A 15,632-nucleotide genomic window follows, 5' to 3' on the forward strand; every position below is an offset into this window, starting at 1 on the left:
AGAAAATACAGGGAGCACTGCTATGGAACAACTTCACATTGAGCAAGTAATTGGGAACAACGTCTCCATTCAAAGTAATTTGTGATGAAGCTCACAATCTTTACAAAAAGAAAAATTACAAGAGTCTGAAAAAAGCTGGTTCCCAGCAGACATATGGTTTGTGTCTTGATGACCTGCCTGGAAAATTCAAGGTTGTTTCAAGATCCATAGCTGATGGGCAAATCTGTAACAACACATTTCTTGTCTATGAAAAGCAATTTTCTTAAATAACTCCTAATTTCCTTTCATGCTTTACTATCTCAAGTCAATGGTTGTATGCACATTTTTTTCACCCACTTTGTAATCCTGTTTAAGTTTTTGGTGTTTTTCTTTTGTTTACTTTTGGATTTATTTTCTGTTATCATGACCATGTGGCCAAACTCAGTTTCTAAATCCTTGAGTGGATTCCAAAAAAAACCCAACTACAATATGTAACTAGGTCCCTGAATATATTGCAAGACCAGGCCCTGTATGAAGTACCAATTCAGAGTTTAGAGTCATGGTTAAAAAAATCATACTAGGGAGTATGGTCAAAATCAGCATGGTAAAGTTGACTTACAACCTAATGCATATTTGACGTGCAGACATGGCAACATTGGATTTAAAAAATACTGTTTGGAAGCAATTGAAAAACAGACACCGTGGCTCATATCTTGCCATCACTGTAGATCTGAAGCCCACAAAAATGGCACCTATAGAAAAATGACAGTGACTTTACTTTCAGTTTTAGTTAATATTGGGTAACAAGAAACCTTTCTTTTAGATATATGTACATGTACTCCTTCTAAAAAAACCTGACTCATATACAAATATATTTTCTCCTTGAATGCATTTGGTTTTTAAAAAATCTTTTAAGTCTTTTTCTTATTTTAATTTTTTTTTCTTATTCTTCTTTCCTTCCCTACCCCTCAAGCTATCTAGCAGCATTTTGGATATATATAACAGTGACCAGGGAATGGCACCAGCTAATATGGGTCTCACAAATGCTTCTTGCCCAGCTAATCTACCAGTAAAAAGGGAACTTACAGGTAAAAGAACTCTGAGATTTTAGTATATAACTGCATAAGTGATGGTGTGTGTCTTAAAAGTTTAATTTCTCCATTAAAAATATATCCATAATTAAATTCCTGAAAAATTTCAGTTTGTTATTTCATTTATTGAAAAGAACAAAGATCAAGGAGAAATGTTTTCTTTCTGTTCCTCTCTTTAGGAATTCAGAAACCATGTTTGCCTCCTGTTTTTAAGATCATTGTGCTTCTAAAAAACCTTGATGTTTTAGAAAATAGTATATTCTTCCACATGTTGGCTTCTGACTAACAATATAAATAAATTATCACCCATTAAATTTGTTCCAGGGTAGAACAAATAGTTCTTTTAAAACTTTACAATAATGCTATTCAAGGTAAAGCTATACTAGTGGATTAGAAACTTTAAAAGTTATGTTTAATTAAACCAAAGAATGCTAAAAATCATCTACAGTTTATTAATATCACTCAGAGGAAACAGTGAGTTTACTCAATATCTTACAAATCTGATTAACTCTTGAATTATGGTATATAGAAAATCCATATGCATCTTAGTGTATTGTAAGTTGTATCCTGATGTAAAATACAGGAAATTGGAGAAAAATATCCCTCCACAGCATTTCTACATTCTTAAATTTAAAAAAATGCCATAAAAATGGTAAGCAACCTGCCAAACTTGCTCAAAATTTAGTACTGGTAGAATAAAGATTTGCCTATGATCTTTTTTAATAATACAAAAAGGAATGCAATAAAAGGACTGGAAGTCTGGTCTTTGTGACAAGAGGCCATTTTCAAAAGATGAAAGAAGTACTGGGATTGCATCTTAAGGACTATTTTAATAAATGTTACTTTCTGTCAGAAGCAGATACAAGAGCAATGGCAAAGGAGAGACAAAAAAAGGATAACCACAATCTCAGTAAGTATATGTTCATCTTCCATCCCATTGAATAGAATGTATGGAGAATGCAAAACCATTATACATTAGCTACCACATCTCCTTCTAGACCAGCATCTCAGCAGGCTTATCAAGCTGAAGTCAGACTGCAAAAACAACTGACCATAAATCTTTCTTTCATGAAATTAATTTTGTCTCTGACTTTTGTCTTTCAAAAGACTTTGCATATTGCAATTAATTTATTTACATATAATCTCCTGCTATTATTTTTTCACAGTAGCACACTTTACTGGATGCTTTTTCTAAGAATTATAGTGCAAAGCAGACAAGAAAGGACACAGGTTATTAGGAAAACAACAGTGAAAATCCAGCCTTCACACTTTATTTACTGAAGCATCAAAGCAAAAGGCTGTGTCTCTTTATGGGTAATGGGGTAGGAAAAAATTTGCATCAGACAATTTCTAAGTGGTTGCTAAGCTCTTAAAGTTATTGAAATTGTACGTCACCCAAGGAGATCAGTGCAGGACTTTGTGAGACTCACCACTGTTCTGACTCTGCCACACAAGCCCCATAACCCCAGTCATCTGGGGTACACTTCTGCTTTCTATGTGTATAACAATGCAGATATGTACAGATGCTAGGCATATTGGTTTTAGAGGAACAGTCTTAGAACAGAAGAATTATTAGAATTCTTAGAAGAATTTATTCTTTTACTTCTGTCTTGTTTCTCTGGCTATTTGATTTCCAATAAACAAAGAGGGATTTATGGCTTTACTTGCATGAAATTACGTACCTGAAAGTATACATCCACTGGCACAGTGAGCTAGCAATCTCTGTGGATAATATTCTGCTACTTAGGAATTTCCAGAAGGCATCCTTATATCAGTCTGTAATTTTTCTGTGGGTTACAGGCAGACCATGAAGATTTTTAGATGTATTGCTAGCATGTAATCTCTGAAATGCCAAAGGAGCTGCTGTCTGTCTTGTTAGGGCAGAAACGGGGAGTTTTGCTGGACTAAGAAAGGGGATGGCTAGGAATTATCTGGAGTTCAAGGGAGGCTCATCATAGCTACATCAGGGATGCCAGGTCTTACTATTGTCTCCATTGTTTGCTTTGGCTTATCATGGTCCTTTCTGATCACAGAAGAAATGTCTGAGAACTTTCCCTCACCACTGGCAACTAAACTGAAGGCTACTGAAGACAGGCAGCACCTGTTTTGGCTTGGCTCCAGGTGTATGCTGCAGAGCTCAAAGGCTCTCTGGACATAGCTCTACTATCTAAAGGCTTGGACATAATAATGGATTGCATATAAAGGCTTTATCAGTGTGATTTACTCTTTTATGGGCATCAGGTTTCTTAGTGATGGTCTGAAAAATCAGTTTTTGAAAGTTGATTGGAATTATACAAACTTTCAATTTTCAGGCCTACATTTCACAGAAATGTTCCTGTACACTCTCATAACAAGGAGTAATAAAGACATTGGAAAAAAGTTCCTTTTGAAAGACTGTATATTGCATGAAACCATGAAAAGTGATTTTGATTTAAGAAGTGGAACCCCTTCATGTAACAGACAGAGTTTAAAACAACACTTAATGTTTCTTAACTTTGGGGTTTTTTGCTTCCAAACAAAGAATGTTATATTATAATCTTGTCCATGTAGTTTGAAAAAGAATTTTCTGATTTGGCCTATGTATAATTTGATTCTTGAAATATTACTAATTACTCAGGATATCTCTGGAAAGGTTACAGACACACATCAGGAACGTTCTATTGCAACATTTCCAAGCTTAAAAATCTCCCTCCTAACTTATAGACACAACCACTGGAAGTTTATTGTCATGAAAAAATGCAAAAATAAAAAGAAAAAGGAATTCTGCAATTTCACTTGTAAGGACATTTTTTTCCTTGCCTTGTTTTATAGCTGATGCTTAGTTGACTACTTTTTGATGACTATCTTACAGTGTTTTCCACTGTGTAAATATTGTGCCATAGGACAATATGTGTAGTATAATTAAAGCACATTCTTCAATTTTGCTTGCCAACACAACTGAAATATATATTTTAAATTTTTCAGTTGCTTTGTGTTTTTGTACACTGGGCTCTCCTACAAGATCCAGCACATTCATTCCAATCTGATGCAGGAGTTCACTAAACAGTACACTCAGGAGGATTATAACCCTGTCTTCTGAATATGTGAATCATCACCAAAAAACCTGAGATGATTTTAATTTGTTAAGTGAAATTCCTGTTTTTATAGAAAGCAAGACAAGATAATGCATCCCACCAAGGTAGAGTACTTCATCAGAGTAAATAATAACACTCAGGTTGTTCCTGGAGCTTGAATCTGCTAGGGAGGAGATACCTGACTGCTGCACAAACCTAGGAGCCTCACACAGACAGGAAGCAACCTTTTTATATACAGGAAGAGGAGGACTAAAAGTGATCCAGGTGGTGGGGCTTAGACTAAAAATGACATGCTCATATGACTACAAGAAGATTGAAGTCAGCCCTGGAAGACCCACTAGATGCCCCTGGCTGAGCACTTATAACTTAGCTCTACTGGGCTTTTTGTATTTATATTCCGAATTAGGCCATTAGACTTAAAGTGCACATCTAACATGGAGCATGTATCCATTCTGCCCATGTTCTAGGCTGGCCAGGGCTGGTCTGACAGAGTACAGTGGCATTGGCATATTGAGCCCAAGGTAAGATCTTCCAAGATGCAAACAAGAGAAAGAGCTCAGTGTGATGATAGTGATGGAGAAAAGCTGAATCCTGCTTGTTTACTGAGTTTTGGATTGAGTTAAAGTGGAGGCAGTGGACAAAGTGTGAGCTCATACCAGTAGAACAGCAGTAGAGACTGCTGGTCTCTGACACCCAGCAGTACCGTAATGGGACTACATTCTCACTGAATACACTTTCTGTGCCAAAATTATATACAAGTAATTCCCCAAAACAATGAGATGTTCCCTGGACCTCTCCACTAGAAAAATATGAATTTTCTGAAGGAAAAATCAGCCTGGATACCAGTACAATGCTGGTAATGTGAACTGAGAGCACACAGGGTATTAATTTTAAGAGATTTATTTTCTCTTTTTTCTTCTAAATAAACTACAAAGTGAACCAAGATACCCTACATCACTTGTCATAGGAGAAGCATAAATTTAAATCCAAAAAATATATTTCATAGTCTAAACCATGGTGGGTTTTTTTCATTTTCTCTATATTTTAAAAATTATCATAAGTATTTTTTGTGCTGTCCATCACCAAAGGAAACAGATGTACAGGGGTGATGTGGTTTTGGGACATAATCTTGCGCTATTTCAGTGAGGGGGTGGGGTTGTATTTGTGTACTATCTGTGGGTTTAAATGCTGGTAATAGTAAATAAGGGATAGTGAAGCTGTTACCTTGTGATTTGTAACAGTTCTGCCAAAATATGAATTGCTGTGTGAATTGTCTTGTATCCCCGTTGGAGTCAACAACAAGACTCCACTAAGCTGAAATCTTTGTTCCATGGGAGCATGGTGGAGAAAGAATATATGAATGTCAGGAAAAAATAAATGTTAGCTCACATTTAGACAATATATGACAATTTAATTTTCTATTAATCTAATTGTAAATGGGGGAAAATACTGTAGTTAAGGTAAGATTAATGATAGAGCTTGTCCTGAGAGTAAGTCAGAGAGAGGTAGGAGCTCATGTTGGGACTGCTATTTGAGAAAGATTTTTTTCTGTATATTAACTAACATTTTTTTAACTAATTAAAATATTTTATGTGTAATTTCTCCAAAAATATTTCACCATAAAATAGTAACTGTTTCTTTTTAACAGTTGAGAGAAGAAGAAGGTATAATATTAATTACCGAATCAAGGAGCTTGGCACACTCATCCCCAAGTCTAATGATCCGTGAGTTCAACTCTTTCCTATAATAATGTTTATAGTATTAATACAGAAGAAAAGAGACAGTTGTGTACACTGGCTACAGGATTGAGAAATGGGATACAAAATCTTCCATACCAGGTCACTCGCTCAGATCAGGCTGTTGAAGTAACAAACCTTTAACAGATTTTTCGTGCCTGTTGAAAAATCTATGTGAGAGCATAATAATACGAAAGCAATTTCAGGGTATTTAAGAGAAACTGCCACTTAAAGGGAAAACAAACAAACAAAAGAAAAGCCAAACAACAGAAAGTCCATCTCTCTGTTCCTGAGCACAATTGTATGGTGTCTCTGGAGAAGGAAGTAGTGGTGCTTTCAGCTTTTGCCATGGCCCTCTAGTGGGATAACACAAAATTTATGTTGTCATTGTCTGCCCTCTGACTAAGAGAAAAAAAATCAATTTAAGAGTCAGTAGACTGAGCATTTTATTCAAAAGTGCTCAACTCACTGCAGGGAAGGAACCAGTCCTAAAATGCAAGGATAAAAGTAATAATTGCTATAATTACTATAATAATATCATTTTATACTAATGCATATACTTACAGAAACACAAAATGCATATTGCTTGAACTCTATGTGCATTCCCTTAAAGCTTATATTTGTCGTCAACATGAAAAAAGCTGTCTTGGAGAAAAGCCCATTGCAGGATTAACAATAACAATTCAGAGTGATTTTTAATTCAGAACTTTAGCCTTAGATTTCTCTTGTCACTCAGGGAAGACTTAAGACAATGCACCAGCATGATTGTAACTTGCATAAAATTGATTATACAGATTTTGTCTTTATAATTTACATGTAAATACAGATGTGTATGATACTTCAAATGAAAACATCTATTGATATTTCAGCTTTTTTAATTTTAGGACTGAGAAACTTTTGATTACATTAAGGATTTCTGCCAGAATACAAAGCTGTGTGAGACTTACACAAGTAGAATTTTGGCTTTATATGAAATGAAGCTACCAGAGAGAAAGTTAACATACTTCATCCATTTTAGAGAATTCACAAACTCAGCTCCTTCTGTAGCATCCACCAAAGATTGGATAAATGGGCATGGTTTTTTTATTACTAATATGGAATTAAGTGTTAAAGCTGAATTAAAGAGCACTTTAAGGACCTAAACAAAGTTTTGTGATCCATTGCAAGCAGAAATTTATAGAAGTGTTTTAATTTTGCTGGTGCATCTTTCAGTATTCAATATCATTTGGGCAAGTAATTGAAAGATTTCTCAGAAAAACAGTGGATGGCACTGTTGGTTTGCAGCTATAAAGCAAAAATAGAAACTGGTTATACTGCAATTAGAGATGGGCATGGGGTACAAATTCCAGTTGCACTTTTTGATTGCCTGTAAGGGTGTTTCACTTACATGTTTTGGTCTGGATTCAAGTTGACTTTGTGAACTTAATCAAAACATTAATATCTAGAGTAATCATTTAAGCTATTCTTAAAATGATTTATCTGGACCTGCAGTTTTGCTCCAGTAAGTGGATGAGGGGCTTCACCCTCAGTTTTTGGTGTTGTTGCCTGATGAAAAAGTTTTAGGTATAGATTCTGAAATCATTGCCTTATTTTGTTTTTGTTTGCAAACCCATGACTGAATTCAGCAGTGTGACCAGAGCCAGAGTGGTTTATGTTTACAAAAGCACAAGGTGAACTGAAGTATCTCACATTCTGAAGACTGCTGTCTTCAAAAGGCTGATAATCAGTACTCCTTTGGAAAGCAGGCCTACTGAAAAGCTTAAGTTGGTGCTAAGAAAAAAAGGCATTAAAATGTGCAGGGCTTTTGAAATACCAGCTTCCAACACAATTTTGCTATAGCTTAGGGCAAGGATAAATTAATTCAAAGAAATGTAAGCACATTTTTTGTATTTGTATTTTTAGGCAGAAATAGATTAATTTGAATTTTTTTTTTTTTTTTTTTTTTTTTTTTGGCTGAACAGATCAAAATTATTATTACCTTTTGGTATGATCTTGTTTTGCCAAATCACAACTCAGCATCCTTATTCGCTCTTTCAGTTCTTGCTTTTTACTTAACAACACCTTACTGTGCCTCAGTCTGCCCCCTCTTCTTTGAAAGAAAGAGATTTATCATGGCTTACAATACTTTATCTGTAACATTTTATCACACATAACATTTTGCCTTATATTGATTTTAGAAGATTCTTCTTATAGTGGAAAACTAGCTGTAAAAGGAGGAATCTTACTGATGCTTAGACTAATGACAGTGAAGAAAATCAGTCTCTGCACTGAAGAGAAAATACTACTATAAATAAGCCATTGTGGTTAGCATGCCTGTCCCAGATGGCTTGCTTCATGTAGATTACATTCAGAATCAGAAACAGAAAAGGACATTATTTTGCCATTTGGAAATCTTTTGTGATTTATATTTCTTAGAAGTACTGTGTGGGGTTTTTATTTCACTTTGGTTTTGTTGGTTATGTAGTGAACTTGTTTGGCTCCTGCAGAGCTTCTGCAGGGACTTTCTTTTGACTGGATTAAAGCCCTATTCTTTCCACTTTTTAATTTTTTCACTAATTTAATGATGAAAAGTGTGGATTAGATTACATAAATGAATAGGTATTTTAAGTTCACTTCATCAGCATTAGAAAATGAAGATAAGTGTAAGTTACAAAGAACTGTGACTCTTTTGTCTAACTTTCAATGCTTAGATAGCCAAGTGCTAGATGATTCAGAAATGCAAATCAGTTTTAAAGAACGAAATTCAAAAATAGAATTTAAAAATGACAGAAATACTCAGTCATATTTTGCTGGAAAACTCATAACCTGCTCCTTTAATTATACCTGCCTTTCTATTTGTGTTCAGCCTTTCAGAATCCAACTTTTAGGTGGTTAACAGGATTCCTTATTGTGATAGAGTCTGGCAGTGCCTACACAAGAACAGCTCAATGGTAGTCAGACTTAAATTGCCAGAAAGCTAAATGAGAAAAAAGAATTCTAGTAATGTTACAGAACTAGAATGTTAAGAGAACTGCTGAGAACACTTCAGACTATTGGGCAGAAGCAGTGGCTTTCCTTTCTGCTCTCTGCATCTACCTGTACCTGACCCCTGAGATGTCTGTGGACAAACCCTCTAGCAGCCAGCACAGGCACCTTTCTTGCAAAGGAAAAGCTTGTGTATACTCATCCTGTTATAAAGTGGAAACTTGCTGCCTCTTTGAGAATAAAACACTTTGCAACTGTGCAAGTCCTCAAAACAAGTACAAAGTCCTTCCAAGTACTTTGAGCAAATTTCTTTAGTTTAAAGTAAATTTCTCCGAAACAGGGAAAGAAATGTTCTGCAAACACAGTTTCAACTTTGCAGATGTATTTGTTATTAGGAACAGGCCTGTGTCTGGCAAACTCTGTAACTATCACACTGTCTCAAATACTGCTTTTAATTAATTAGTGCTAACTTAGATGACCACATGCTCCCATCCTTCCTACAGCTTCTGTAAACTAGTGAAGCTCCTTTGACTTCAACAAAGCTAAATTAATGAAAATGAGTTGAAGATCAGTCTTTTTTCCATGTTTCATTTCTCCAATATAGAAAACTCTACTTGGTGAGAGTTACATGTTTTATTCTGGCACTTGAGTTTTGCAGATAGATTCGAATGATAAAGTTAAGAGGAGACAGGATTCAGAGATTAATAAAACATAATGTATTTTTTACCTTTTTAAAAAAATTTCCATAAAAATCTTGTTATTTTTGATAAGTTTCTGTTAATTAAACTCACTAGTACATCTGTGGATTGCTAGAAACTTCAAATTACTCTGCCACATGGACACACAGGAAAAAAGAAGCAATCCTCCTTTGCAGAGGCCATTTCTGATGACCAGACTGGCAAAACATTTTACTGCTCTCAAAAGACTTGGCTTGGATGTAAAATTTCCCATGTATTTCAGTATTTACAAGATGGTGCCATGCATGCATTTAATAAAAATCATGTATAAGAAAAACAAGTGCCCAAAAAAACCCCCAAAAAACCCGAAAAACCAAAAAAATCCAGATCAAAGCAAATTAATAGGACCAAAAGATCAAAATGAAGAGAAGAATTCCTGCCATATCTGAAGATCAGTAGGTCTACAGCTAAGATTTTAGAATCAAAACAGTTAAAAATGCAAGTATTTTGTCTGTTTTCATACAGAAGCTTCCAATTAAATGAGTAACATCTGCTAGTGATTCCTCAATTTTTGAAGGTTCTAAAAATGTGTTTGTAGGACTTTTTGTTTCAGTTTTTATCTCTTAAGTGCAATCTACAAATCTATAAAAAGCAAAACCTACAATTTCCTATAATTTATAACTTTTCAAGTAGTTTTGTTTTCACCCAATTTAGAATTCATTGTTTTCAGGGAAATAGCAGAAACCAAATAACTGATCAGAAAATTTCTGAATTCTTCTTATGCACTTGTTCTTTGAGTCAATCCATTTTCAAATGTTCAGTTGTTTTTTCTTTCCCCATCAAAGATGAATCTGCTTGCCTGTCTGGTATGTAGAGCTAGATGCACTTCAGATTATTGGTATGCAGGAATCTCACCTTTACCAGCCCAAATTTGCCTTTTTCCTCACCAGTTGCATTGTTGCTTTTCCAGCCCTGCATGTGTGCATAGAGTCTGTGCTGCTCTGCAGCTCTGTCCTGTCACTGCTATGTGGAGTTCTGGGCTACAATGAATGAAGAGTGCCTGTGATAATCAGCACAGACATCTTCAGGATTTTCCTTAGATCCTGGTAAAGAGGCACATGAACTGAAATTCATGTTGACTTCTAAAGTCACCAGCTGTTCCTTTGCTGTGTTACCTTCACACACTGGAAGGTTCAGCTTCAATATTCTTCATTTAATAAGACACCAACCAGTATATGTACATATGAGAAGTGATGTAAAACCATATGTGGGGTAGGCACACATGCACAGACACATACACACGTGTACATAGGTTAAAGAGCAGTCTCTTAAATAACAATAGTAACCACTGCATTTTTATCCTATTTCCATTACAGTTTTGCCTCTCAGATCTGTAAATATTACCACAAGAGCTATCTATCCATATATATCTCATACAAAAGCTGACCAGGTCCATCTCTCTGGCAATTTGAATCTATTAGTCTTTCAATGAAGATTTATTTAAAACTATGAAAAAAAATTACCATAGAAATAAAAACTAAAACTATCAAGGAAACATGAACTAAAAGTAAGCCATATCATGAGATGATATTAAGTGTAACAGGAATGAATTTCATATTCCAAATACAGTCATGAATATATGATTTATTCATATGTCAATCATAAAAATCAACAAAAGTATTTTTTCTGATTTTGAATTCATAAAATTTTATAACTGACATGAATTTTTTTGTGATGACACTATGAAATATTTTCTAAATATGTGATATATTCAAATTTTTCTGCTGCTGTTACATTTTCTCAATTATTTCAATTTTTCCAGCTATGGATTTATTTCTAGTTTCATAGTACTATATCTTGAGGTTCAGACCATCAGTTCAAACCTGTCTTAGTTTTGTTTCTAGTATTTATTAGAGACTAATGTCCTTGTCAAGGCAGATTGTGTTCCTCCATATAGCATATATAGCTCATATCTTAGATGGGAGAGGAGAATCCCTGTTTCAAAAGGTCTTGTCCTGCTATCTTTATTTATTATATTTAGCTTCTTTATTCATGAGTGGTCTGGCATAGACAGACAGACACTGTATTTATTGCCTTTCAAACTCCACTACAATTTAGTCATAAACAGGGACCTCTCAGTATTTTACCTAACTTTCCAAAGAGCTGCGAAGAAAATGAAACTGTGACATGGTGACAGCAGTCAAAGATTGTCCAGAAAATGTGCATACTAAAAGCTTCCTTAACCTTTACAGTTTGAATATAGGTAAGCCATTTGAGAGGAGAAAGTCCTCTCCTAGGAGGGAGCCCATGGGATGCTGGCAAGAAATTCTGTCCACCTACCTGCTCAAGAGGTACAGGGACAGGAAGAAGGCAGAGGAGATGATTCTATGCCAAGAGATGATTCAGCCATAATGGGGGAGGGGTATTCTGCTTTTGGCTCCCAGTCTCACCTCTGCTCTAGTTAAAAAAGCTAGAGGCAATGTCTAAATCATACCAAATTATGTTTTGGCTTTGTAGACAGTAGGACTCTAGACAAATTTTCTCACTGACCTCCTCCCCTTCTAATCCCAAAAGCTGTGCATTTCTGGCCTGCAGCACTGAGAGGATGGAAGTCCCTGTATACAGGAGCCTCACAGTTTGTGTGGTCCAGAGATAACTGACTTGAATTTGAGCACTCTTGCACTGAAAAGAATGTTACTCCCAAATCTCTAGCAAATTACCTGAATTATATGGCACAGTTAACACTGTGATATTTTATCACAAATAATTTTGTGTATTCTTAGTGTCTTAAAGTTATCAGCTCCATAAGTTTTTTCTGTAGTAAAGCATTTGGAAAATCTGGATGGTCTGGGTTCCTAAATCCTGTACCTGCCTATCTTATGCACTATATATTCAGAAGAAAAATAACTTCAGAAATCTCTAAGGGTGCTTAGCCTCATGAGGGGAAATGGAGGGGCAAGTACCAGTCTCTTCACTCTGGTGAGCAGTAACAGGACTCAAGGAAATGACATGAGGCTAAGTTAGTGGAGGTTTAGGTTGGATCTCAGGAAAAGTTTTTCACCCAGTGGGTAGTTGAGCACTGGAAACAGTTTCTCCAGGGAAGTGTTCATAGCACCATGCATGGCAGAGTTCAAGAAGTGTTTGGACAATGCTCTCAGGCACATAGTGTGACTCTTGAGGTGTCCTGTGCAAGGCCAGGAGTTGGACTCACTAATCCTGACGGATCCTTCCAACTCAGCATATTCTGTGATTCTATGAATAAGGGAAAGTGATAATTGCTGGGCAAATAATTTATATTTTTTTCACTTCATAATATAAGACAACACGTAAATGTATGTCTTTGGAATGGCTATTGAAAAAATGCTTGTCCCTCCCAGCATCAGATTCTTACTTGTTTTAACAGCTTGTCTTTCTCATGGTTGTGTTTGGGACCAGAATCTTGGTCAACGTTCTGTTCGGCCTAAGTGATTTTGTAGTGAAGTAGATAATTTGGATAAAGCCCATATATCTGTATATTTAATGCAGTGAACCCACCCTATATCATAAAATACCAAAATGTATTAGAAATTAAACATTTTCAGCAAAATTAATTCATTCTTGTTCCAAGATGTTACTTAAAATTTGATAAATGGATACATGAAAGTCTTTGGACAGTTTCATTTGAACAAGTGTTTTGTTGCTAGTGAGGCTGCTTGTAAGCTTGTAAGACAATATTCCTGAATGATGGGGAGGTTTAATCTAATTTTTTTCAAAGCTTTTATTTTGAATTAGGGTCTGCATGTAGCTGTAGATTTTAACTTGGATTTTATATTGTTTCAAGATTTTTGAACATGATTTTTGTCATTCCCTAGTCATTATGGTTATGCAAGTGTGATTTTTCTGGTCTGTCATCAATGAGGAGTGGCATTCAGCACAGATAATTTTTTTCTCTACAAGCATAAAAGCAACCTCATTAGTAAGTCAGGTAAAAGAAGTAGTATATTCAAAATGATCTTTAAAAATTTAGGCTTAAGTCCTCAGTAATGTATATTTCCTAGTTCATTAATGCAGAAATACTGCACATAGATTTTAATCTCAGAGTTAATAATAAAAGCAATTTTCACTAAAAATATAAAAACTGTAATGGTAGAATCATGATATTGCATTTAGCTCTCCCACAAAAAGTCACTTTATTACTTTCTTTTGACACTTATTTTCATTCTGGGATTAATTTTACTATATAAGGGCTTCTTAACTATTCTATTAAAATTTCCATTCAGAAGCAATAATATCTAAGAGTGAATAATAGTCATGTAAATCATTATTTCATATTAATGTAAAAGATTTTGTAAGTTCTTATGAATTCTGCTGACATGCACAATTGTGAAAAGGTTATCTCTACATTCTGCAGTGATATGCGCTGGAACAAAGGAACTATTTTAAAAGCATCGGTAGAGTACATCAAGTGGCTACAAAAAGAACAACAGAGAGCCAGAGAATTAGAACACAGGCAGAAGAAATTAGAGCATGCTAACAGAAGACTTCTGCTCCGAATTCAGGTTTGTATAAGCGTTGCCATGAACTACAAAGCTTTCTCAGTACTTATCCCCCATTAAATTTTGTTAATCTATATAATTTTCCTAAAATTAAGATTATTAAAAATAAATTCACTTTGCCTTTTTATTTCTGTGTATATTGGGGAGGAGGTATTCTTTAGATTTCTAGGAAATTTCTTTGATAATTACACCTTACATAAAGTAACTAGTGGAAAATTAATAAAGTATTTGTACAAACAGTTTCATTATGCATGTATTAGAAACAAAGACAAAAAAAAAAGGGAAATAAGTACATTCCTGCAGCCAAAAATCAATACTGGTTACAAAGTCACAAAGTTCCCTTTAGTATTTTAATTTTCCCTTTCAAACTATTTAATGTATTATGCTCCCTGGTAAGAATGTCTTATGTTATATCTGCTTTTGACACTAAGAGGTAAAATATAACCCTTCATGGATTGAAAAGCAAGATTTTAATATAGACACACACCTATGGAAATGGGATGGATAGATAGGTAGATAGACATAAAATCGATCATCTTACAGATGTTGATTTGCTTATATGTCTGTATAATGTAAGCATTATAAAGTAAAGAATCTTCTTTTTCTCTGGATAACAGTTTTATAATGAACTATCAAGTTGCAACATTTTTGTGCTATTGTCATTGGAATCAATATGCAAATGATTTTAGAGAGGCTGTCCTACTTCTTCTGTTCCTGTAGAATAGTTGCTTAATAACAGAAAGGGACATAAAAACACTTCTCCAATTTTTTTACATAAAAATTTAATATTTTAAAATTTAATCTCACAACTGTGCAACACGTATAATAATTTTTTGTGTATGATTTGTATACTTTCTGCAATTCTTCTGAAGAGACTGTTTTCTCATTTAAAATTGTTGTCTAATTATTTTTGTTTGAAATGTTAGGAACTGGAGATCCAGGCACGTGCACACGGCCTTCCAGTCATGTCTTCACTCAGTGCTGTTGATTTAGCTGCACAAGTCATCAAGCAACAGTCTTATCCAGAGGAGAACTCTGTAGACTACTCTCAACAAATGACTCTGGTACATAGACAAAATTCTGATGTCTGCGATGGATCTACAGCCTTTTCTGATCCACTTTCACACTTCACAGATTTGTCTTTCAGTGCAGCTTTAAAAGAAGAACAACGACTAGAGGAAATTTTATTGGAGGACACAGTGTCACCATTTGGAACAGACCCACTCTTGTCCTCCACATCTCCAGCTGCATCAAAAGAGAGCAGCAGGAGAAGCAGCTTTAGCACAGATGACGGAGATGATTTATAGAAGCAGAAAGGGTCTCACACTTTCTCTAAACACTTGTTAAAAGACTGAGTTGAACGTAAACATGGTGTTTGCTCTTATTTTAAACACCTCTAAGGAGAGACACTATAAAATTCAATTACTACATAAGTGTTTCAATCAGCCCTTACTTTACAGGAAAACAAGATGGACATGAATCCATATCATTCTGCACCAAATTCACCCTCTGTTCACAGCCAACATTTGCATAAAACTTTCTTCACTGGGAATATTTTTACTATCATTTGCTGACT

The 15,632-nt window shown here is 35.0% G+C and overlaps 1 protein-coding gene across 1 annotated transcript in view; it reads left to right on the forward strand.

Annotated features, from left to right (window-relative positions):
- Positions 1-15,363, forward strand: part of TFEC (transcription factor EC) — a 37,684-nt gene extending 22,321 nt beyond the window's left edge. Inside the window, exons 4-8 of the mRNA XM_031503703.2 lie at positions 953-1,067; positions 1,927-1,980; positions 5,793-5,868; positions 13,912-14,059; positions 14,983-15,363. Coding sequence (XP_031359563.1) covers positions 953-1,067; positions 1,927-1,980; positions 5,793-5,868; positions 13,912-14,059; positions 14,983-15,363 — 774 coding nt within the window. The remainder of the gene's footprint in view (positions 1-952; positions 1,068-1,926; positions 1,981-5,792; positions 5,869-13,911; positions 14,060-14,982) is intronic.
- The last annotated feature ends 269 nt before the right edge of the window (positions 15,364-15,632 follow it).

The sequence above is a fragment of the Lonchura striata genome, chromosome 5 (genome assembly GCF_046129695.1).
Source record: "Lonchura striata isolate bLonStr1 chromosome 5, bLonStr1.mat, whole genome shotgun sequence".
NCBI classification, from domain to species: Eukaryota; Metazoa; Chordata; class Aves; order Passeriformes; family Estrildidae; genus Lonchura; species Lonchura striata.